The 26380-nt window shown below is 40.2% G+C and overlaps 1 protein-coding gene across 12 annotated transcripts in view; it reads left to right on the forward strand.

Moving 5' to 3' along the window:
* Positions 1 to 26380, forward strand: part of wnk1b (WNK lysine deficient protein kinase 1b) — an 82616-nt gene that overhangs the window by 29894 nt on the left and 26342 nt on the right. For all 12 annotated transcript variants that reach the window (XM_047338511.1, XM_047338515.1, XM_047338516.1 and 9 more), the window contains exons 3-11: positions 9563 to 9735; positions 15158 to 15378; positions 16859 to 17016; positions 20472 to 20560; positions 21057 to 21196; positions 21471 to 21550; positions 21728 to 21988; positions 22310 to 22379; positions 22827 to 23020. In XM_047338511.1, coding sequence (XP_047194467.1) covers positions 9563 to 9735; positions 15158 to 15378; positions 16859 to 17016; positions 20472 to 20560; positions 21057 to 21196; positions 21471 to 21550; positions 21728 to 21988; positions 22310 to 22379; positions 22827 to 23020 — 1386 coding nt within the window. The remainder of the gene's footprint in view (positions 1 to 9562; positions 9736 to 15157; positions 15379 to 16858; positions 17017 to 20471; positions 20561 to 21056; positions 21197 to 21470; positions 21551 to 21727; positions 21989 to 22309; positions 22380 to 22826; positions 23021 to 26380) is intronic.

The following is a 26380-nucleotide window of genomic DNA, read 5'->3' on the forward strand; positions in this document are numbered from 1 at the left end:
GACCACAGCACAGGCGCACACGCACACGCATCACTGACATAGTGTGTAGTATTCTTAGTCGGTGTGTTTGTGCCAACGTCAAGCTGTGTGCATGTAAACACACAGTTGGTTACTCTCACTAAAATAGTTGTAAGGTTGACAGAGCATAAATATTGAGTTCTTTGAATATTCATCACAGCTTTAATTACTTGCCTTGCCTCTCTGTCTGTGACCTAGAAATGTCAGTTTTATGTAAAAGCACCTAAATGATGGTTGTTGCTGGTTTAAAAAGGTAAGAAGTAATAAGAATAAGTGTCAGGGCGTCTCTGTAGCGTGTCTAGTCAGTGGTCATGTTAATCAATCAAAATAAAAATGAGTTTTTAATTATGAAGTGTGATGAGAGTTCTAACAAAGTTATATCTTCAATCACTGTTAGTCACCTTTGTGTATTCTTGCTGGCCAACAAAAGCTTTCAAAGGTTTTTATTCTTCTATTATTTTTTTAGGTGCGTTTCTCTGTGGCTTTTTTACAAAGCATGTGTCTATAATCAGGGAAAACAATTAAGCAATAAGCTTGAGTGTCAGAGAGAGGGTAACACAAACTCAGTGCTGCTTACATTAACTGCATTAAATGCCTGTCGGGTTTATGTTGGGATTGGTTAGTTTGCTCTCAGGCTTGAATGCGATCCAAGCCTCACTCGTGGAGGTTTGCTAATGTTCTGCTCTATCGCTGTGTCACTGATGAGACATTTTCAGGCCAGTACTGCTGTAGGACTGAGACTCAGTGAATTTCAAATATTCTTTGCATAAAGTATAACTGTATGAAGATATGACAATTTTCTTATTGATGTAAAATGGTTAAAAGTTAAAAGTATGTTCTAAGTAAAGTATAACACACACCAAAGATGAGCGTGTGGAACACCATCATTAAAGTGCTGATGTCTGTTCCCCACACTCTTGTGTAACATCTAGCTAATTGCGTAATTAGAGCATCCATATTGTTTGCAGAAGTATTTTCGACAAATAAAGTGCTGCTACGTGATTAGATGCCTATGGCTGTTGATGCTCTTTAAAGTGAAACCTGAGAAGAGCTAAAGTTCCGCTTGGGCGTGAATAGTGGAGGTCCGCATTTAACAGAGTGTAAAAGGATAGTCCTCTCAGATTATGTAATAGTTTTATCTGAGACTGCCCTCGTCCTCTCTCGAACACTGGCCCTAACCCTTCTGTTAGATCATCAGTTACTGGAAAAGCTATAAGACGTCATTCACACCCTCTGGAAACCAGGGAGACTTGCACAGAGAAACACATGCCACATAACGGCACACAGGCAGGGGTATATACTGTTTCTTGGCAATGAACTCCCGGTAGCATCTGTTGGTATTTTAGTGGGCTTTAGTAGGGATTTTGTCCATGATCCCCCTACAACATATGGGATGTTTCTTTTTGCTCCAGACCTGCTCAGTAGTGCTGTTATTTTAATCTCAGATGTTATTCAGATGGAAAAGATTTTAAATGTCCTGAGCAGCGGACACATGGGGAACGGATCGTGCCCATCAACCTATCAACCTATCAGCTTCTGTGATGTGTTTGTTTATGATGTGTTAACAGAGAGGCTGGTGGACACACACACACACACACACACACACACACACACACACACACACACACACACACACACACACACACACACACCAGTCAAAATCTATTATATTGCCGGACGATGTATAGTCAATGAGCAATATTGAGAATGTACTTGTGGAACTGCAATTCGCTAATTAGCATATGCATGACATCACATGTTTACATTCTGCCTAATGTCAACCATTTCCAGCCCTTTTAACTGTTTGGTTCTCTTCTACTTTGTGCTCATCCATACATTATTTTGAGTGTATTAATAAAAGACTGCAAAATAGTTAGAAACAGGGTTTATGCCCTATACTGCAGCCAGCCTCCAGGGGGCGAGCAAGATGACATGGGGAACTTTCATGTCGTCCATCTTTATACACACTCTATATTGGCAATACTGGCATTTGTTATCTACAGAAAATAACCAAACAAAACCAACAAAAAAATCTAAAATGCAATGGCCAATAGAGAAACTCTCTTTGCTGGCTGACCACTGGTTTAGCTTCATCATAAACTCAACTCCATTACTCTCTCACACTGCTGCAGCAGCACGATTTGGCCCCTTCTGAAAAAGGGTCAGAACCTTAAAGTTCAAAGCCTTTTTGGTCCCTTCAAGGCCGACAGGAATGCTGATCTATGACAGTCATTATGTTCGAAACTTCTCATGTTTCAAATGAATATTTTCTATAGCTCAAAGTGTGTTTTACTGCCAAAGCAATTAAACAAAGACACACAAAATAATTACACACAATAGTTTGACTAGATGCCATTTTTTTTAATTAACAGGCATTTTGTTTGTTTAAAATCTTTTTCAAATAATGACTACTAGTTTTTCTTGCTTTTTTTTCTTTATAAAATATGTACATTAAGTGTTTGTTACTTATTTCCACAATGAATTCCCTGGTCATCACACTGCATCTGTTGATTTCAGAGTTCTCCAAATCTCCTGTCTACGATTTATCTCAATAATCGTACTTTTAATTCTAATGTAATAATGAAGCTGACGCAAACAATAACAAGCTTTCCAATGTGAAACTGTAAAAACTTTGGATCCCTGTTTTCTACATGTGATTTCATTGGATCTTTGTTTCCTGTGAGAGCGACAAAGGACCCCATTGTTTGTTGCTTATCATTTCAATCAAAACCACAATCGGAGCTTTATTAGAGCTCCAGATGTTGGAACAGGTTTGCTCAGCTGATGTAAGACTAAGATTGGTATTAGATTATTATCTCGAGAATGAGGGAAAACCGTTCCGCAGCTTGAAGGTCAAACATTCATAGATACATTTGATGAAAAGCTCTGTGTCTTTAAGGTGACCTGACGGGAGCTGTCTCTGTGAACTTTGGATGTCTGACATATTTTACGCATTAGCTCCAAATTTAGGATAATTCTGGGTATAATGTGATCTCTGTGCAGGGTATACTCTTCCGTTAAGGATTTACGAGGGAGAGAACTTTAAACCAGAAGTTCCACTCATTATCCTCATATTACGTGTGGTTAACTTGGATCCAGATGACTGGATCAAGTGGCTGAACTGAGGGGTGTGATGTCGGAGGGAGGCCAAATGCATCCTGCTTGTATTCTCGGGGAATCCCATAAAGAGGAGAGCGGAAAGAGGGGAATTATGGGATGGAAAACGATAGGAGAGGAGTGAGGAAGACTGGAAGAGGAGAGAGGAGCGGTGAGGAGAGATGAGGCTTGACCAGCAAAAACAGAGGGTAATGACGTGTGTGTGTGTGGGTGTGTTGGTCTGTTGGGTGTGTGTGTATTTGTATGTGAGTGCAGCCAAGCACAGAGAAATGAGACAATAGGGTGCACAGTCAGTGGCAGGCAGGGATGGCTCCTATTGTTAACACAGAAGAGTTCACAACACACACACACACACATTCAAATACACACAAAGCTTGTTATTGAAGCCATCCTGTTGAATGGGTTTGTTTGTAGTGTCTGTTGAAAATCACACAAAGATACAGTGATTAATTGGAGATCTTATGATGCCATGATTCCCTTCCCATTACAAATTCTGATACCTGGACTTTGTGTATCAGATGATACAGAGTATCGATCCGGACAACAGTGCATTTAATAAATGTTAAGTAAATAAAATTAAAAAATTTAAAACATAGTAAATCATATAATCCTGACATTATCAACAACCATATTTCAAGGACAAGGAAGGACAATCATAGTGTAGGTATCTCAGAAACAACTAGATCAGACTACAGTTCACACACATGCACACATGGCCCTGGTTACTGCAATATGTAGAGCAGTGATTGATGGGAAACCAAAAACCACCTCCATAGCAGAAACAAGGAAAGGGGGGTGAAAGGGGTGGGTGGTGATGGAGAAGCAAAGAGCGAGGGAGGCTGTCGGAAAGAGAAACAATAAGGAGAGGACAAAAAAGATAAAGCAAACACATGGGGGTTATAAGAGGAGGGTGTGAACAAGTGGCCTCTTATCGTAGTGTTTCCTTTGGTTTTTGGCAAATCTATGATACGACGTCTGTTTAAATGATGAGATCAGTCTCTGTCACTTTCTCTCCTCCTTTCTGACTGTTACTGGAACTCATTCATCAACTTTTTAATCACTCTTATATATATAACAGATGCTCTCTCTCTCTCTCTCTCTCTCTCTCTCTTTCTCTCTCTCTCTCTCTCTCCTTTCTGTATCTCATATGCCAGCTAACCATAACAAGCTGTGGTAAAGTTCTCGGAGAGGTTTGTGTGTGTGCGCGCGCATTGTAGGGGGGGGTTGTGGTTCTTTGCGGGAGAGCATTTCCAGACCGTGGGGGGTTTGAGATACACTTTAGCTACGTCCTAATGGAGCAAACCAAGACTCTATTCATGCACTTATACGCGCACACACATACACATCCACCACCATGAGAGCCCATCCACCACCACTCTAGAGCTTTATTGTATACAGAAGCAAATTAGCTCACTCACTGAGCCAAGAATCCTAATGTGATAAAGATTTACGTGTCCTAATTTTTCTCTCCAGCAAATCAACATTTTTTCAAAGCCTGGGTGAGGTTAATAGGATTAAAAGTGAGTTGGGTCAACAACACATGTTGGAGAAGGCAAAGTTGAAGGTTCAGTTAAGGTACCAGGAGGTGTTTAAGTGATGATGGCAAACAGGATGATCAGTTTCATGGGGAAATAAATCATCTCACTGCAATTTCTTTGCAGCCCTTTCCAAATCTTCTGCAGCTAGTTTATCTCTCTCCCTCTTTTAATTATACAAAGTTTATTTTTAGAGTGCATCTGCATCTTTTTCATCTTGTGGCATGATCTTTAAATGCTTTTAGCAATAAAAGCTTTTCATCAACAGGCTCAATAAACTGGACAGTAGCTGCATATGAGCATATGTATTCTGATTCTGTAATTTTTTGATAACGTGGTAATATTTTTTTAAGGGGAGTGACATTTCTTCCTAATAGAGCAATGTCAATCCCAACCGCATAAAATAATTTGATCCTTTAATTATTGTTTGCGCTACAGACACTACAAACTGCCACAGGTGGAAAATTGACCCAGTTATATTACTATAATGAAATTAGCACAAGGTTACACTATACCTATGACAGCTGCGTGGGAGTATTAATGAGGTTTGGAGAAAGCATCTCAGTTTCAGCACATATGATATCTTTCAGTTGTTGAATACACATAACACAAGCACATGCATGCTGAAAACCTTGTGATCCTATAGGTATTTCTCCAGAGAAAAAGGAAATACCCAGATCCTAATACCCCTACTTGTCTGGTTGAATCAGAACCTCTACCAGTCCCAGGTTAGAGGACAAACTCTAATGTGCAACCTAATGGCTGGTGAAACAGTAAAGGTTGCTGAGGATTTTGTGGATTCAACATCCAGTGTGTAGGGGTTCAGGGGGATGTATTAGCATAAATTTAATATAACATAATTATGATCATAAGTATATATTTATTAGAACAAACCAAACACTGCCTCTAGAGAGGGCCTTTGACTTTTTAATGTCACATGAAAGCCACTGTAGTTTCTTCTTTACACATACACACTGACCCTTTTCAGGTCATACTATTTAATGGAAAGCCTGGGAAACGGATCGTATGGAATTATTTATCCTATACTTTGACTCCTGCTGTCCCCAAGAGAGATTCAGAACATTAGCTGACATCCTGGGAGTTTGGTACCCACAAACCATCTACACTGTAATTTTTCTGGCGCTCGTTGTGTTGTCTTGTTGTGACCTCAGCCATCTGAAGCTGTGAGTGCTGCTCACTCGCTGGGGGGTGCAGCAGACCAGACCAGAGCAGATGATCACAGAGTGTTGACGCAAAGTAGGATGTCTAGACTAGATGAGTTGATCAGAGGGTCTCAGCTTTCAACCTCCCTGCAGTAAAGCTGCATTACGCTTTTAACACTGCAGATTCTGTTTCTGCCAGCCTGTCTGCCATGCAGCCTGGCTTTATGTGGGTGTGCATGCAGAAATAGGGCAGACAAACTTGGAGCTGACTGTCAGAGATTCATAGGAAGCTTCTTTCAAGTCCTCAGATAGGTGAGAGGAAGATAGTGAGCAAGCAATGCAGGGCTTAGAGCGTGAGAAGTCCTTATGTCAAAAAGAATTGTGTGTGTGTGAGTGTTGGATAAGAAGCTGAAGTGAACGGGCTTGTCTTGCTTAGGTGCATGTTTGTATGAGCCTGTTTGTTTGAGAAGAAAACGGAGAGATAGGCAGAGTGAGGCTGAGATGGAGAGCGAGAGCGTATTTGTGAGTCTGACAAATTCAAGTCCCATGATGTTTTGAAGCTTGGAGCAGAAAAGACGGGATAAAGAAAGAACAAAACAACCACTCAACAAGGAGACTTAGATCAAATTAATTCTTTAAATACCCACATCCTCACAGCAGTTTGTTTTTTACATATATAGACCAATTCAAATGCCTGAGACCAGTTAAATGACAAAGTGGTTTCTGACTGTTGGAACTTCCAGATCTTATAAAGCACATACTGTGTGTGTGAGAGACGTGCGCCCATTCATGAAGAAGAATGAAGAAGCAACACTCATAACGAATGAATAATGGATAAGAAGCCCCCCTAGACTTGCTGTCTGCTCACATATGCGGACACACACACACACACACACACACACACACACACACACACACACACACACACACACACTACAGTAGGAGAGTAAGAAAGGGGGGGAGACGTGTCTAACAATGATATGGGTGGTCAGGGTCTTTTCTAAGTGCTGCTGGGAAATGGAATGTTGGCTTCCAGGTACTCAGGTGACGTACGGCTTTTTTCATGTGACCACCGGGTCACGTGATCATAACAGGCAGAAGGAGGAAAGCGAGGGCGAACGGGAGTGCGGGTTAGTAAGCGTACATGGGTGTTTTTGTGCGTCAGTTGCTAATGGGCCATCATCAGTAAAAGGGTTGCTGTAGGATGAAAGGATAAGCTGTTACACACACACACACATATTCTGCACACACAGATATTCTGCAGACATTAATGCACTCAAAAACACACTGGAGCTGTAAGAGTTTCTCTGTCTGTCTGTGTGTGTGTGTGTGTGTGTGTGTGTGTGTGTGTGTGTGTGTAAATCATATGATATAGATGATGTTACACAATATGACAATATTGTGTAACAGGTTATATAAGTTGACAGTATGAGATCATCACCTCGGAGATTGTCCTAATCTTCGAAGCTCACAAGGTTTTCTAATAGCTTTATATCATTTCACAAAATTCACTCACCGTGACCGGCCGCAATCTCCTGTGCTGAGTTGTTGATTGGTTGGTACGGTGGGTGGTTCCTTTTTTGGGGCTTCAGTGGCTCTGTTAGAGAGTTACCGAGGGTAGCATTAAACCATTTGAATGATTGATGGCGAGCATGCTCCTTGTCTCAGATGGTTTGCACCAATGCACTGGATGTATTTGCTTTTTTTTAAGTTTGATTCAAATTCAATAGCTTTATTGAATTAAACAATGATACAGTTGAATTAGATTCAAGGTGCCCCTCATTGTACACCTCTTTTAAAAACTGGATACCATGGTGATAACGTTGCTGTAATAGGTCACAGCATCCAACGTCTGATCTTTTACCTTTAATTCAACTGAACTTTCTTTTTGCTCCTTGCTTTCTGAATTTCAGTTATTTTATCATCTTTACTGAAACCAACCATGATGCTGCTCTGTCTGTGTTTGTCTGCAGATCAGTCTGTCTGTTCAGTTGCCTGCAATGTTATCCTCTAAAAGGGTCACAGACATTATTAATGCTCTAGATGTGTGTCATGATTTCCTCTCAAAGCTCACATTTCTGCTTGTCCGGGTTAATTAGAAATCACTTTCATATTTGTTTTAATCTTGTAGTGCAGCCTACTTGTAACTGCAGGAGTATTGAGGTTACGTCAACTTATTTTACCGTTGTCAGGCAGCTGTGAATTAGTTTATTTTATTGGGGCACTGATGGGCTGGATGTGTCAGCCACAGTTAGACAGAGATGATGAAGAAAATAGAAACGTCACTGTGCAAACACACTTAGGCAGAAGCAAAGGAGCACACACACACTCATGTCCATTAGAAAATACTAAAGAATTGATACCTACAGAGGTAAATGATGACCCAACCAATAATGATAAGATTTGGGCTGATTTCCAGTGGTCCAGTGTTGGTGCTTAAACCACGTTGGGTTTATGCAAACCTTCTTCTTATTAAGGGTTTATTGGTGGTTGGCAAACCAGCTTACAGGTGCATTACTGCCCCCAGGTGGACTGGAGTCACTCATCCGTGGGCGCTCTTGTTTTTCAGTCTGAAGCATCTACTGAGCCATGTCTGACAATCTAGATATAAAATTCAGTTTATCATTTGGCCTGATGTCCAAACAGATTCACATGTTTCAAACCCTGAAAATGATTTATTTAGACTTTCTTTCTTACACTTAAAAAGCTGAAATTTAAACAAACACACAACACAGACTAGACAGGAATGCCCCACAGCTTTTACACACATTTTCATGTAAGAATGCACACACTAACACTTCTTTACAAGAACCAGCTTACCCACAGTGCCCTTTGCATCTGTATTTATTGAACTATCAGTGGTAGAGCTGGAATGCCCATTAAAGAGTGTGTGTGTGTGTGTGTGTGTGTGTGTGTGTGTGAGAGTGTGTGTGTGTGTGTGTGTGTGTGTGTGTGTGTGTGTGTGTGTGTGTGTGTGTGTGTGTGTGTGTGTGTGTGTGTGTGTGTGTGTGTGTGTGTGTGTGTGTGTGTGTGTGTCAAACTTTTCTAAGAGGCTCGTCTTCCACAGGATGGAAGAATGTTGATTGTAACTTTCTTTTCTTAGCTTGTTTCGGTCAAGCTTTCACACAAGGACTTTAACCATGGCTAAAAAAAGACTTGGTTAAAGATTGGTATATATTTATTTAAAATTTTTTACAACCAGTTTCTTCTCAACGAGTCTCACAAGGCTTTTCATACACCAATAATATAGATATGAAGAAATAAGTAAAAATACAAAGACGGGTTATACATGCTTTTAAATTCACTTATGCAGTACGCTCATTTTGCTAGGTATAATACAACAAAAGGCAAGGAATATGTTTCTGATAGTACATGGCTTCATATTTTATATAAATTTGTATGTCAATACCATGTTTAGATGCTGCGTCAGTAAAATAGATATTTTGCATCCTGTTGTCAAACAATGAAATTAATGTTTTGTGGGGGAATCATAATTTGTCCCCTCTGTATAATTTTGCTTTTCTCTTGTCTTAATTAGCTTTCCTGTCCGCCCCTAAAACCTCTTCCTGCTTCACTTGATAGTAATCACCCTCACTTTAACCATGTTGTTCTCTCAAAACAACATGTTTTGTTTGGGTAAAAGCTTATTTCCTCCAGATTTCAGATAAACAATGTTTACTTTTTTGATGTGGATGTATGACTAATTTTCCTCCTCTTTCCTGTGTGCAGGATCGCAAGCTGTCAAAGTCGGAGCGACAGCGCTTCAAAGAGGAGGCCGGGATGCTGAAGGGTCTCCAGCATCCTAACATTGTCCGCTTCTATGACTCGTGGGAGGGGCCATGCAAAGGAAAGAAATGTATTGTTCTGGTCACCGAGCTCATGACATCTGGCACGCTAAAAACGTGAGTACATGAGACTTGCAATGCATTTTTACCTCTATTGCTCTTCAGCCAGCTACCTCACATAATTTTGACACAGATTAGAAGAATAAAAAGGAAGCTATATTGTAGATATGGCTGGAAAGTGTCACTAGAATGTCACTCAGTAGAGAGCATACTTCTGCCAAGGCCCAATTGTCCCCTTATGAAACCACAATTAAATCCGCTAGATCTGGATTTTTACTTTAATCTGCACTGAATTGCAACACTGATAGATATCAGTTCCCTGAACATTTCTGCATCAAGATTCATGAATTATTCTCTGAGAAATAAAGGAAACATTTTAAAAACACCCTATTTCACAATGTTAAAGATGGTGAAAAGAAATTCCTGGATCTCCCAGTTTGTCCGGATCCTTGCCAAAATTGAATGGGTTCTTTCTTGGCCCATATTCTATCCTACCACTAAGTTTCTTGGAAATCGGATGGGTAGTTTTTTTGTAATCCTGCTGACAAACCAACAAACAAATGGACAGAGGTAAAAACATAACCTCCTTAGCGGAGGTAAAAATAGGATCTGGTTAATAAACAATGCTTTCAGTTGTTTCAAGAAATAAAGAGCAGTTCCAGCATAGCGTATTTGCACGGTAATCAAAATGTATCTGCCCGCAATTTTCTGTTTTTTTCTGAGACAGTCAATCAGCAATCAGCTATTTAGTCCACTGCTTTTGAAGAGGCCTTTCATTACAGACGATGACTCACCTCCATCTTATTATTGAAGTGTAAAAATTGCATGTAACCACACATGCATGTCTGCATTCTCTTCTCCGCCAAACCAATATGCAGCCCTTTTCTATTTCCATCCATTCAAATGTCGTAAGCACCTTCACATCCCAGCATGATTTCAGTGTAGTTGCAGCTGTTAGCGGCTCATCTAGTTTGTCTCGACTCGTATTATGTACAAAATGTGTCCGTGTTACAGCATTAACCAGTGACTCTAACTCAACCACTCTGTAATGTAACATCAGCCAAGGTCAACACAGAATAAGTTGACAAAGCTCAGACTACTTCCTATGTTTCTGTTACAAACTGTGCATACATGTGGTTTGCATGGCAATACCAGGAGCGTCTGTCAGTCTCTCGCTTCACTCTTTGCCCCCCCACTGTACTCACTGTAGAGAATTGGCAAGTGTGTCCCTGTCATTGTCCAAGTGTGTAACAGCGTGCCAGTCTGTCTGCTGTACAGAATGGACCTGTGACAGTGAATTTGAAAGTGATTGTTGAGCCCCCGAAACAATGAAAGCTTAAATGTGGCGTGAGTGGCACACGGCGTGCACACAGCGTGCCCCCGTGCAGTGCATCGTGGGACATTGGCCCACCTGCCAGCTGCTGCTTCTGCTGCAGATTCCTCTCATTCCTGACAGAGACAGAGAGAGAAACCAGAGTGTGTGGGTGTGGGTGGGTGTGGGTGGGTGTGGGTGGGTGGGTGTGTGTGTGTTAGTGTAAGCTGGGGTGACCAGAGTAAACCAAACTGATAAGGAGATGCAGTCAGCTATAGAGGCAGATAGATGCACAAACAGTGCGACCAACAGAAATATCTAGATGTCCAGTTTAAAGGTGATTAGGCAGAGTGACTGTCAAACTAATGTATTACCTGTGACCACAGGGTGAGAGAATTGATCCAGCACCACAGTACTACCAAGGGCAGTAGCTCCCTCAAGTGGAAGAGTGAAAAGCTTCACGTATTTGTTGAGGAAAAAACGAAACTGTGACTGACAACCTGCCTCAACTCTCAACTCAGTAATGCGAACAGTAAAAGTAAATGTTGTAATAATACTTGGATGATTAATTTATTATTGTTTATTTTACAAAAGCATAAAGCTTGAATTATGTCCATAAAATCTTTTAAGTTGTGGATAAAATTGCAACTTCCAGTAACATGAATATAATCTTCTGATGTGTTGGTCCAACCAGCAGCCCAGAACCCCCAAATTCCATTTACAATGACATAGAAAACACATTTTAAAAGCTGGTTTCAGTGGTTTTTGGCATTTTTGCTTATAAGAATAACTTGCATTAATAACTCTCTGTCGGGTAACTAATCAAACAATCAAATTCAATCTTTAAGCTCAGCATAATATATGGAGGAAGTAAAGTCGTCACAAACGCATGTCTTTGCAAGTATATTTAGTGCGAGCATGTACATATAAGCACAGATTCAAGGCTGCGGAGCAATTTGGCCATCGTCCAGATGAAGACTCAGAAAGGAGAATGACGCTTGTGCTCTGAAGTGGTGGAAAAAGTATGAGAGATGACAAGAGAGAGGGGTGATAGGGAAGAAGAGAGATGTGAGGATGGAAATACTGACCAGGGTGGGTTTGGAGGCCCCTTATCTCTGCGTGTGTGCGACAGAAAGAGGCTGATGTGGCGTTTGTCTGCTTTGTCGGTATTTATGCGTATATGTTTGTGAATGTGTATTTGTACTGTTCTAATACAGTGTAAATGCATATCTATGTATTCAGGTTAGGGTGTTGATGAAGTGATTGTGGGTGTGGAACGTGCTTTGTGCGCTGTCACTCCAACATCGCACGGCACAGGGTTTAACTTATCTGTCAGCACTGTTCTGACTTCAGAGGAGAGAGAAAGAAAGCAGAGGAGACAGGCGAGGTCGAGGAGCATGGGCGGGTGAAAGTAAGGAAGGAAGAGAAGAAGAGGGTGCTGAGAAGTAGAAGAGAAATGTGTGATAGAGTGGGGTGAATGTGAGGAAGATGAAAAGGCTGTTAAAATCATGCAGATGTAGATTTTGAGTTTATGTTCAATAGTCATCTAAATATTTTTCTCTCTGTTAATATGTTCCATACCCTGAAGTGACAACTTCTTATGAAAAGATATATTTACTTTGATAAATTCCACAGTTTTATTGTTTTGTATATTTAATCATTAGTTTTCAGCCAATCCATCATTGTCTCTTTTGGAGCTAAAGAGGCAAACAAATTAATCTATAGCTGCATCACTTAACAGAATCTGGTCTGAATCATGCAGCATGACTGATAATCCTGTTATAGTTCATCCTCTCATCGTAGGCCAAGTGTAGAACAGAGGACACACTGCACATTATTTATTTTGATTCCAACAGGATGTTAGATGCTCCTGCAGCTGCCCCCATGTCAGCTGAGTTTGAGATGAAAAGTCACCTCACAGTGCTATCGTTTGATGATGCCTGGAAAACCAAAGTGTTTCATCATATGCACAGGGTCTCCAAGGGGTCTTAAAAAGTCTTAAACACGTTCAAATATTATTTACTACGTCTTAAATATGTTTGGATAGGTCTCAATTATGATAACATTGTTTTAGTGCTACTTCCGCAGCTCTTTAAAATAAATATTAGATATTTATGCATAGTTTTTCTCAGTGTGTTAAACATGCATATATACAAATATTAGCATTCTGTAATAAAACTACAAAGCAGACCAACAGTACCAGTGTCTGTCTGTAGTTTGTAAGATAATGTAGTGTATTAAAGGTCATTCTTCACGAGGCTACTTCACCTTATCTTAAAAAATGGGGGAGTTATTAGTAATTCTGAGAATCTGATATTACCTCTATCTGTTGCACTTGACATAAACCTATAGAAACCCTGTACGCATCAATGCATCATACTGTAGTTTATGAATTGATCATATGACATTTAACTATCAATAAAATGCAGTGTTGTAATAACAACAATATTTTCATGTAAAATTAAAAAGAGTGCAGATCAAATTGAAAGACTTACTCAACTTAGAATAATACTTAATGAAAGGAACGCAGTCTGCTCGGATAGAGACACGGGGTCACAGCTGTATCATGTAGCGACATAGGAGCTCAGCCCAACAATCCAGGGCTGTGTCGGAGCAGATTGATCTGCAATGCTTTTTTCCACGCTTGTCCGAGCCGCTCGTCATCAGTTCAGACAGATTTGCGGTTGCTGAATTATTAGGGCAGCTGTTGAAACTCGGGATCTGTGGAGCTGCCAGCGATACGGCTGTGCAGCAGATCAGCTGTCTGGACTTGGAGCAGAAAGACAGAGGGCATCACTGGTGGGGTCGACATCGCCAGGGTCACTCGGTGCATGAGGCAGAGTTAAAACCAAACAAAAAGATGATGAGGCCTGCAACAGATTGTCTCTCTTCAATCCTCCTTAACATCTGCAGCACACTGGATCTGATTGTGGGTTCAGCACTTAACTCGAGTTTCAGTGACGAGCTGAGTGGAGAAATTTCCCGGCTGATAGAGGTTTCAATCACTGATGTTAATCAAGGCAGAAGAGTGAATATCGAAAACAGATTTAAAATACTTTTTAAGCCCCGTCTTGTTCTTCCTTTATTTCTGTGGGGCTTTGTCTATTTTCTACCTGTATTACAAAGACATACTAACCACATGGACTGGCAACTTGGAAACTTACGTTCTTTGGTGTTCCCCTGCTGTCAACCCAGTGCATGCTGGGATGCTTTCAGACACTTATAACAGACTGTAATAAATGTGTAGAGACAATGGACAACAATGAGGAAACACTTTAGGATGGAATAATTAAACATTAAACAGTCGAGGAAATTAGTTTATAAAATGAGTATCATGGGCATGAGGCTGCTACAGTTAATCCAATATAGCTAATGCTTGCCATAAGGTCAATGGGCATCTGCAGCACTCCCCACTTTGAAACCACCACCTATGTGTTTATGTGCCAATATCATTCCAGCTGCTAAAACGTGGTATTTACCTGTTGCTTTTGCTTTTTGTGATGCAAAACGATGACGGAAAGACATGGTTAAGATAGTTAAACGTCTTCTTGAATTAAAAGCATCAAACATATTCTAAAATTTCAGGCTGGGAAACAAAGACTTTTAAACCTAAGTGTGTCAGTCTTTAAGTGTTTGTCCAGATTAAATTGGATGTGTTTTTAATGACATTAAATGCGTCTGAGAGTCCTGTTAAATGTCTGTCAATGAATCTGAAATTGTATTTCAGTAATCCACTTGGGTTTCATAAGCTTTAATCTTTAGTAGAAGTATTATCCATGTTTCCACCACGTCGCTCTTTTAACTGACAATCGTCAGCCTCTCCCGGCTTCGCTGTGGCATTATTAATTTTCACCCTTGTTTGTTTTCAGTGTCCTTCAATGGGGACAAAGCTAAAAGCAAAGCTAAAAGCTCAATTTAATGATGCTACGCTATTTATAACATTTGATGAGAAACTCAACAGGCCAATATTTTATGTTGTGTAAGTTCATGAAATAGTTTGACCTATTTTTAGCTGGTGCACTAGTTCACAGCGTCTGTCAAAGAAGGCCTCTTGAACAGAATCCAGGGCTGTTGATTGTTAGGGCCGAAACTGCTGGTCTCTGTATTTTTTTTTTTTACACTTAATCTCACTTTGTTGGCTGACATGCCTTTGTCTTTGTCCTGCAGCTACCTGAAGCGTTTCAAGGTGATGAAAATCAAGGTGCTGCGTTCGTGGTGCAGACAGATCCTCAAAGGGCTTCACTTCCTGCACACCCGAGCCCCGCCCATCATTCACAGGGACCTGAAATGTGACAACATCTTCATCACAGGGCCCACGGGCTCAGTGAAGATAGGGGACCTGGGGTTAGCCACATTAAAGAGGGCCTCCTTCGCCAAGAGTGTCATAGGTAGGAAGACGCATGTGCATGGACACTAAAGACACAATTCCTCATCTCTTGTATGCAGACACACACTTCTGTTGTTAGATGTGAAGCCGTATATCAGAATGAAATGTTCAGGTTTGTGAAGGTGGATAAAGTGAAAAATCTGATTTATGTGTGATTACCCCAACAACGACACACAGTCTTATATAACGTATAGACACAAAGCCTGACAGACTATGTACACACTACACACGCCTACTGTAGATTAACTTTACTGCTCTGAAATGTCTGGTTGTTAAAGCACACTGCAGGTATTTGAAAAGTGATACCACACACCAGTCAGTCTCCTACTGAGCTCGGATTAAACTGTCTGCAGACGTGATGGCTGAGCACACACAGCCTGAATATAATACATACATCAGGTAAAGAGTGTCTGTTCTGCTCCATATATTAACTTGGCTGCCTGTCAGTATAGACATTTTCTCACACACAATGTAAATGAATGCACATACTCTTGAGGTTTGTCTAATTACTGCACCGCAGCTGCAAGATTTGCTAAGCATATCATTCTTGCCTCAAGTATTCGGACACACAAAGAAACAGAACCAGGAGACCATGTGGAACCGGGCGTGTGTTTGAAATGTTACATTTCCACCTTCATTTACTTTATTTTTGAGATCTAGGTCCTCTCATCATCATAACATTTTTGTATATGTTATTTAAATGACAGAGCCAGTTAATTTTTTTCTTAAACCTCTTTGTGAGCAAATTAGCAGTGTGAAGTGTGTCATATGTTTCATTTGCAAGAAAGTATACACACATTTGTTTTCATTAGGGACTGAAAGTAGGATGGATTATTTTCTGTGCTACCGCAAGCCTTGGAGACATTGTCACATTAGAAATACTTTAAATACTAAAACTGCCTCTTTGTTATTTATTTCTAGCAATGAAATGGCAGCAATGATAACTATCGAAAAGTTTTATTTTAAATATAATTAAATACTCGAATACAGTGACGCTCACAACAGATAATTTGAGATAATATCTCTGGGAAGACAAAATTGAAAAACGTATATTTGTTTAGACATCCAGTCTCAGTCATTTCTGCTGTCTCAGGCTCTAACTAAGTTAACAAGAGTTTGCATGATTTTACGATTCTTGGGAAACGAAGATAAACAGGCTACAAACATGAAGCTGTTATTGTAGCTTCCTCTCACAACTCACCACTAGCCTACAATGCATTTTGGGTTTGTGTAAAAACTGCAGTTGAAAATCTGAGATTAACAGTTGAAAATCACTTTTCTTCATGTTAACTAAACAAGTGCTTTGATCAAGCACTATCAGAAAGTATGCACTAACACGCACATCCAGATGCTGGACAGAAGTGACGAAAATCAGAGGACTAGAACTGTCCACCCACCAGTTGATGCTCCCATAAATGACTGAGTGATCTAAGTTTTCAGTAAAATTGAAAACATGTTTTTTTTCATCTCCCTTTCATCAGGTACCCCAGAGTTTATGGCTCCAGAGATGTACGAGGAGAAGTACGATGAATCTGTAGATGTCTACGCCTTCGGGATGTGTATGTTGGAGATGGCTACGTCAGAATACCCCTACTCTGAATGTCAAAATGCTGCTCAGATCTACAGGCGGGTCACTAGTGTAAGTCATCACTTGCACAATAAGTGGAGACACCAAGTTTCGGTGCATCCAAAAGCCTTGTTTGTCCTTGTTGTCACTAACACCCTCCTCCGCCTGCCTCTCTCTGCCTCTCTCTGCCACTCCCCCCATACTTGTTTACCGACTGTATTAATAAGTTTGGCATGAGATGCAGGAGATCCAGTCATATGACAGTGTTTTTGCATTTGATTGCTCTCACTCTTTCTCTTGTTCTGAAGCACTGCCCACCTCTGTTATGAAACCGAAGGAAAAAAAAAAAAAGAAATCACAGCAGCACTAGAAGAACACGTTTCTTTCTACCACTAGAGAGAAGTACTGAGCATACCTGTCATGTCAGGCCAAATCTAATGTTCCCTCTACGCACACTGTTGTTTTGGCCTTGAGCAAAACATTTGCCAAAGGTCTCTCTTATCTAAGTTGAAAGTTAGCGCAGGGTAAGAAGAATCACACTAACGTTTTCTGCAAAAAATTCATGAAAACAAAAAGTGAAATCAAATATTTTTGTCGATGTTTTAAATGGCTGCAAAGGGTCTGGTCTCCACTGGAACCCAGAATGAATCCCCATTTTTCTACCGGATCTTTCCATTGATGAACAAAAGGTCTTTGTTCGACATCTCTAATTCCCTTCGAGTCCTTGTCACGTTTTAGTGACATTTTCACTTGGCTGGAAACAGTGAGTTTACAAAAATGAGACAGAGAGAAAAACACAGACAGAGAGGGTAGCAGATGCAATCACGAGCTGTTTCAAGTTAAGTGCTGCCGAGGTCAACACACACACACACACACACACACACACACACACACACACACACACACACACACACACACACACACACACACACACACACACACACACACACACACACACAGGTGCAAGCAGATGAGAGCTGTCTGCCTCTCTTCCTCACAGGAGTTCAGCTCTGTGGATGCTGACAGCGATGCTTAATGGACCATTGGAATTTACTATAAAATCTTCTTTCTGTTTATCCTTCAATGTATCCATAATTGTTATGCTGCTGCAACAGTGCAGAAGAAAAACACATTGTTTTTACTTGATTAAATGCATTTCCCCCCCCAAAGGCATTCATTTCAAACAGAGCAAGCATTAACTCCAGTATCACTAAATATCTGGCTGCTTCTACCGCAGAAATACAGTGATGGTTATAATTTATGGATGAGTGCAACATCGCCTCCAGCTGAAACAAGTGCTGTTACCTTAGGTGAAATCCAACATTAAAATTGAATGGTAACTTTTGACACAATGGCAGCAGTGAAAGTTTTGTGTAGCAGAAATAAAAAATGATGTGAATTTCATCACAATAAATAAATTCAGTGAGAATATTTCAATTAAAACCCATATGTCTGTCTCGCCCTGACTCGTATCCCTGTCCTTCCTCAGTCCCTCGTCTCACTCACACAAAACTGTAATTACTTCCTTAATTTAATTTAATCAAACCATATTTCCATAATTGAATGACCGTAACCTCTGGATTCTTGGCTTTTTTTGTCTATAAATGTAACTTATATACAGGAAGCAGCATGTTTCTCAGATTGTTTTGTTCATCCAGAAAAATATCAGGTCAAACAGCCAGATTCAGTTGTCTGTATTTATTATTGCCACAGAAAACACACACAAGCTTGTGACAACCCCCAGGGTGCAACAGTCACCTGCTTCCTTTCATTCTGCTGCTTAATCCATCCATTCAGCTTCCACCCCTCTATGCCTGTCCTCATATTAAACCTCAACGAACCCCCTGATGTTGCAGTTCATTGTAGATGAGTTGTCGAGCAGCTAATTGTTAATTTGGCATGTTACATGAACCGCTCGTTGATTGAAGTTATTTTGGATGTTTTTCTGTCAAATCTTCAGTCTTTTTTATGCTTTTACACAATTCCTTGGTATTTCCTTTTCCTCTTGGTCACATTACAACCCTCTGAATCTACATTGGCGTCTTGATCTCTCAGTCTCATCCTCTTTATACCTTGACGTACAATGTTGTTGACGTGCTTCATGGTCCTTTTCCTTCTGGAACATTCCTTACCTCTAATCAGCCTTGTTAAACTACAAATCTAGCTTTCTTTCTCCCTCTTTCTCTCCCCCTGACTCTCCTCCATCCCCCCTTCTTCTGTCAGACTTAATACCATTACTACCTCCATCAGTCCTAACTTTGTTTGGCCCTGGTGCGTGTGTGTGTGTGTGCGCGCTTGTGTGTGTGACAGAGAGAGATGGGGGGGGTTGTTGCGTCATGATGAACTGGGTGGTTGAAGGGGAGAGGCCAAGAAAGTAGAGGAGGAAGGTTAGACAGCTTGAGGAAAGAGCAGAACGAGGTGGTCATTTCCAGGCAAAAACCAGGTTTAGATAATGCGTCAGTCCATCTGTGTGACAAGCAGCCACTTCAGACTAAACAACCAAAAACTAAATTGTCAGTCGACTCTCTACTCCACTTGTCTGTCTTAGGTAAGTTACTCACCTTATATTTAATCCTCCATCTATGAACCTGTCTGTCGTTTAGCCTTTTTAATATTTTATAATAACCCAGCCAAGTTTAGTTGTAGTTACTATTTTCTCTCTTTTAGTTTGGACTTCTATTTTTTGCTATTTTTTGTGATTGTCTTATTAGTTTAAAAAAAAATTCCCAGCTGCATTCATCTTTTTAAAACCTCTGTTAACTCTTGAGCTTCTGAATGGTTTACCTAAAATGTAATGTGCTTACAGAGGCTCCCTGGAAATAGTTATTCACTTTTTTGCAGGTAGCCATTTTCTTACCGTATCTGTTACGACTTGAATTTTGCTGTATTAGTCTAATAGGTTGTAGTAAATGTCTTTTTTCAGGATGTAGACACAGCTTTTTTTTTTGCCTGGAAGGCTTTTTCCCAATGTTGTCTTTGCTTTATGCCGAGCTTGTGGTTCTGGCAGGTGCATTTTATCAGTGTTGCGTTATTCTTCAAAATGTTTCCTAGTCTTCGTTGTTTCCTCCAAAACTGTGTGATTTATTTTATATTCCCAAGAGGACATGTGGAATTTAGTTGGAACTAAACTATTACTGGGAACTGTAGGACATTTTCCTGTCAAATCATCTATATCTCTATAATTTGAATTACAATGGGTATTTCACAGACTACAGTCTAATGTGATCAGCAACATTATATAACAGGACCTTGCCTTGGATTGTTACACCTTTGAATTCTGTTTTCTATTTTCCTATATTGAAGAGTTGTTTTATCATGCATTTCATGCAGAGACAAAACAACAACTGCACGCAAACATATAACATACATCTGTTTTCTGGATCAAAATGACCTTCAGGGATTCGGACAATGAATCTAGAGCACATGTGTGTATGGTATGTCGGTGTGTGTGTGTCTTCCCTTCGTTGTGTGTCTCTATTTGCTTCCTCATTCTCACTGCTCTTCTTTCTCTGTGTGTGATTTTGCAGGGGGTGAAGCCTGCCAGTTTTGACAAGGTAGCCATTCCTGAGGTGAAGGAAATTATAGAGGGTTGCATCCAAACAAACAAGGATGAGAGGTGAGTGACATGAACCAAAAACTATCAACGCCAAATTTGGATCTGTTGACATATAGCTGTATTCCACTGTGTTTGTGTTATTGGAGGTCCTATAGTCTTTCCACGATATATTCTTTCTCTAACATTTATAAAAAGGTTGGGATCATGCTGTCATCACTTCCCCCAGTAAAGCTTCATCAAGACGTCCCAGCCCACAAACTAAATAGCACAATGTGAAATGTATGTGGAAGGCTGTTTTGGGAATGAATGTTGTCACAATGATGTTATTCCCAGCAGATTAATGAAATACCATGCCTCTCCTGTTAGCTTCTAAAGTTGGAGATCAGTTCACTAAGTGTTGCCAGTCATGAACAAATTTGTATCAAACACTATAAAGCAGTAAATCTGTTTTCCCCTCAACAGCTTTCTTTTAAACACTTCGTTTCATCTCTCCGTGTCCATCTAAATTGCTGTGCGTTCCCTCATGGATCCTCTTTGTTGTCTCTTGTTCCTGCAGGTATGCCATAAAGATCCTGCTGAACCATGCATTCTTCCAGGAGGACACAGGGGTCAGGGTTGAACTGGCAGAAGAGGACGATGGAGAAATGATCGCCATCAAACTTTGGCTGAGAATAGAAGACGTCAAGAAACTTAAAGGCAGAGAATGATTCCATTTTATCTTATGATTAAGAAATATTTTGATCGTTGGTGCCATTATAAAATTCCATTTAAACACTTATACTTAAAATACTTATAATCATCTTTGTCCTAATTTTACAAATGTGTAGCACTGTTTCTTAGCTTTTTGTCTCTCTCACGCTATTTAAAATTCAAAGCACATATTTAGTTATAACATGATATTTACACATGTAAGAATGTAAAATGAGCAGGAAGCTGTCTGATCAGTAATTTCTATATTGTTTATTTTTAGGAAAATACAAAGACAACGAAGCCATCGAGTTCTCCTTTGACCTGATTAAGGATGTGCCTGAAGATGTGGCCCAGGAAATGGTATGAATGAAGGAGGGAAGGATATAATGATGGAAGGATGAATGGTGGTAGAGGAGACTAAAAGAAAGAGAGAATGAAAGTGAAGAGTTGATGAATAAATGTTTGAGATTTTGAAGACAATGATGTATTGAGGTTTTTTTTTTTTTAAAACAAGCATCTCTTTGACGTCACCCCCAGGTTGAGTCTGGCTACGTCGCTGAAGGTGACCATAAGACCATGGCCAAGGCAATTAAGGACCGTGTGTCTCTGATCCGGAGGAAGAGGGAGCAGAGGCAGCTGGTGCGGGAGGAGCAGGAGAAGAGGAGACAGGAGGCAGAGCAACATCTGCAACAGCAACAGCAGCAACAACAACAACAACAACAACAACAACAACAACAACTACTACTGCAGCAGCTTCAGCAGCAGCAACAAGAAACACTTAAAACCTCACACACACAGGTTTGTTATAAGTATATTTCACCTTTGTGAGACTGATTAGATGCTGGAAAAACATACGGATCAGGAGATACTCAGGATGTTCTTTTAAGGTTTGCTGTATTTGAATGCCCAGTTAATTCTTAACTATTGATAGATCATTATGTGAGTCATACACAGTGCCATCTTCCCCCTGAAATCCAAAGCTCGCATGATTCGTATTCAAGTTGTAGTATTTCGTATTAGAATGTGATCAATGCTTACATGTGTATGTGTTTTACATGTCTAATATAACTATGAGAATTGTCTGTCTTTTGTTTAACCTTAGCTTGTGTTTGTCCGCAGGCCGAGTTGGAAGAGACTGAAGTGGCGCACCAGCAGCTCCACTATCAGCAGACCGGCCTCTCACACGCATGTAAGACATACTGCACACAGGAGACAAAGTCAATACAGTCGGTTGCATTCTGCACGTTTCTGCCTTTTTGAAGAGCTCATCATGAAAATCATTTTTACTTTGATTCTTTCTATGATATGCATATATGTTTCAATCATATTAACTGTAGTTATGAAAACATGTTCCATAAGAAAATTGGTTTAAAAAATCCAACAAAATATTTTATACCAGTGAAGGTCATAGGTTTTAGCCTTCATGAACAACTTATGCAGTTTTACACACCAGCCGAAAAGTCCCTTCTGCAGTTCTATTATATTACCATGTTAATATAAGTTTGTAAATGGCAATTCATTTCGTTTTGGTCATTACTTGAGGATAACTTTCATTACACTATAGATTGTATAAGAATAATGAGGCACAGTAGAAAAGTATTCATTCCTGATATCTCCACGTGTGTTTCTCTCTCAGCTGAAGGAGGTATGGACAGTGGCCAGGGTTCCTCTGTTTTCTCTTCCGACTCCCCCCACCTCGGTCAGCTGACCATGTCCTACAGCTGCCCCCCTTCCTCCCAGCCCCCTTCCCAGCCCCAGACCCCCTATCCCCTTACCCCATCTGCCAACACGCAGCCACATCCAGGCTATGCCCAGCCACCGCAGCCAATGGTGAGTGCCGATGTCATCCAGATTAGATGTTATGCATGTGTAGGTTTCGTTTGCGTCCATCTATGAATGGTGTCACACTCACAGATGTGCTCAACGTGACTCATCAGTTTGAAGTGAGCGCTGCATCGTGTTTTGGTGTGGGAGTGAGCTTGAATGACATTAGCAGTGTTTGTGAGTGGGTTAGGAATTCTAATTGCTGCTATGTGTTGAACAAAATACATGAGAGCATGCTGCAGATTGTTTTTATCTGGAGACGATAACCTCTGACTCGAAGAAGATTACCAAAAGGTATTTAATTATTTTCTTCCCCAAAGAGATATTTTAGATGCAGCATTATGCAGAGAGTACAATGCATTCAACAAACTCCACACAGTTAGTTTGTCTTCTATATTTTTAGCCATTTAGACAAACAGTTATGATGCAGTTCAGCTAGTCAGTCAGTCTATTGCTTGAGGTAGTCAACCAGTGATTTATACATCAGCTGCTCAGTTACTGTTGTATTTCATCTGTCATTCACTCTTTCTTTAGCCTCGAAGATGTTCCGCATCTCTTTCCCTCAGTCCTTTATTTCTCCTCCCCCCAAGCCTCCTTTTACTGTTTGTTCAAATCCAATTGTTGTGTTCATTGTTTATTCAGTTACTATTCTTTTCTTCATGGTTGTTATGTTGTATTTTCCTTTTGTTTTTATATTTTCAAACCTTTTTTATGCTTAAATATACTTATTGGATGCACATCAACCCACACTCCAACTACCTATGGTCCATGGATTCATCCATCTTCCATCACTCACTCAGGGGATATTTGCTGGTTTAACCATTGACCATTGATCTCCATTGTTGACCTTTTAGCAATCAAATTTCTTGTATAAGGCCCCTTCAAGTTGTTGCTAATAGGAGAGGCGAGCATTTCTAATTAAATTCCTCAAGCTATAATTTTCCATTCAGTGACCTTTGACTACAGATGCGGTTCAAAATTAGCAACTGGCAACACACTGACTGATATGTTGTCGAGGTGGATGATCACTGTGTTTGTTGGACGATTACAAACTGAATGATGGTTTTGGCTGTTTTTTAGTTTTCACTTTTTTGAAGCAACAAAACTTCTCAGTTGACATGTTTTCTTATCAGATTTCACTTCTTTAAGTCAACGGACTCAGGGTAGAACAATTTACTTGATGAATTATTTTCGTTTTTATATCTTTTTTTGTTCCTTTATTTGGTTTTAAATGATCTTAAGTTTACATATTGTTTCTTTTGTCATTGTTCTGTTTCCATCATTAATTTGTCTTTACTGCAAAGATAATTTTTAAGTTGTGTTATTGTGTTTTATATACATATTTTAACAGTGTGAAGATTTTGGTCCATTACGATATTTGCTTGCTTGTTCTTACAAAGTCACTGGTGCAATGATCTTCCCTAACTGAATTATTTATTTTGATCATTTTGTAGCTGTTATCTTGCTCGTTAATTCTTTCTTACTTTAGCTCTTTTTTTCAATCATGTAATTGATTATGTTTGTGTTTTTTCCATGTTTCCTCTGTTACTGTTATTTTCTGTTCAAGTAGTATTTTAATTTTTGTATTTGTTTTTCATGTTGATCCCACCCTCCTCCATCTCCCTTGCCTCGGCCCTGCAGTCACGTCGTCGTCGAAGTCGTAGCATGTCCATTTGCGTGCCCCCCTCTTCCTATTCCTTTTCTTCCCATGCTCCTCCGCCCCTGGCAGCTCCTCCAAAGCAGCCTTCCACCCCTCCTCCAGATCTCTCGTCGTCGTCCTCCTACATCACCTCCTCCCCTGGCATGCCTCTCGCTGCTGAGAGGGATACATTTGCCGGGCGCCTCTCCAAGGCCCTGGAGACAGTCCTACCCCTTCACGCTGCTTCCTCTCTGCCCAAGACCAGGCAGCGGAGGTCCAGCCTACCTGCCCTGTTCTCCACCCCTGTAGGTTCAAAATCTTAATCACAGTGGTGGTGAGAACCAGAGAGGAAGGGAGGGAGAGAAAGATGAAGGGCATGGGCCACAGTGATGTCTGAAATTAGAGAACATCTAAAACTGCTGAAACAACTTTTTGCATGTATTAGAAGAGTGCCCATTGTCTCTGTAATCAGAGCCCCCTGACAAATTGAACGTCCTATTCAAGTAGATGTTATTTGTTCAAACTGACCAAAGATACAGCTTGAATTATTTATACTGATGTCACAGCCTTTTACAACTACGTAATCCAAACAGAAGACATGTAAACAATCATATAGTTTGAAGCTTTTGCTTGGCAATAGAAAGTGCAAATTAAAATGCACCTCAGAAAAGATCTTGAGCTGGTTTTGTACCAGTGTAGCCTTCTTGCCCCCCTGTTCTGAATATTACTATGTATCTATCTGCTTTATAGCTTCCATATCTTCTCTAATGAGTCATAGATTCATCTACATTATGTTATGAGTTAAAGGCAATTTAAGTGGCACCTGTAGGTAGATAAATGGGACCCCTAAGTTTTCAAACACTGCTGTGAGTCCGTCTTTCTACCCATTCATTTTCTCTCTCTCTCTCTCCACCTCTAATAAACCACCATGTGTTTTTATTCAACACAGAATGAGCTTCTTCACCCTTAATGTCACAACCCTGTGCATCTGCCATCAGGAAAACTGGTCATTTGACAGCCAAGATAATTCCAGTTGTCATTTTTTAAATTATATTACAAAATATATCACCATTAGAAAGACAATTTATCGGAACATAATTTTGATGCTAGAAGGTGCTTCAAACAAAGAGATACGTTTGTAGTCGGTACTTGTTAGTATTGTATGCCTTTTTTAGATAAATAAATAAAAAGGACATTGCAAAAAGGTCCATGGCTGGATATGAACAGCTCAGTGTCGGTGCTCTTACTCAGGAAACATTAAGCCTTTTTGGAACAGCAAAGAGAAAAAACATAAGCATTATGCCATGCAGCAGTCCTCCTGCTTGGGCATAATTGGTATAACCCAGTTAATAAAACTTAAAAGTATTGTACATATTTATGTATTTAAAAAAAACTATCTGCAACCACATCCCTCCTTCAGATAATGTCTCAAAAGCAAAAGAGAAGCAACTTACCCGTATACCATGTCAAACAGGGATGTAGACCCCTGCCTTGAAACATCAATTCCCCTGTTATTACAGATATTCTTTATGTCTTCATTCAGAATTTTGCAGGGACAAGCTAAGATAAAAGACAGTTTTCTTAAGTGCAGATGCATTAAGATAATGTTGAGCTTCAAGCCAGCATTTACCCTCTCTGGTCTTTGCATGTAATCCTCCCACCTCTATCGGCCTGTGAGCTATCGCTGTTTTTCCGTCCCTTCTCTGCGTTGTCTGTCTGTCTGTCTT

The sequence above is a fragment of the Hippoglossus stenolepis genome, chromosome 22 (genome assembly GCF_022539355.2).
Source record: "Hippoglossus stenolepis isolate QCI-W04-F060 chromosome 22, HSTE1.2, whole genome shotgun sequence".
NCBI classification, from domain to species: Eukaryota; Metazoa; Chordata; class Actinopteri; order Pleuronectiformes; family Pleuronectidae; genus Hippoglossus; species Hippoglossus stenolepis.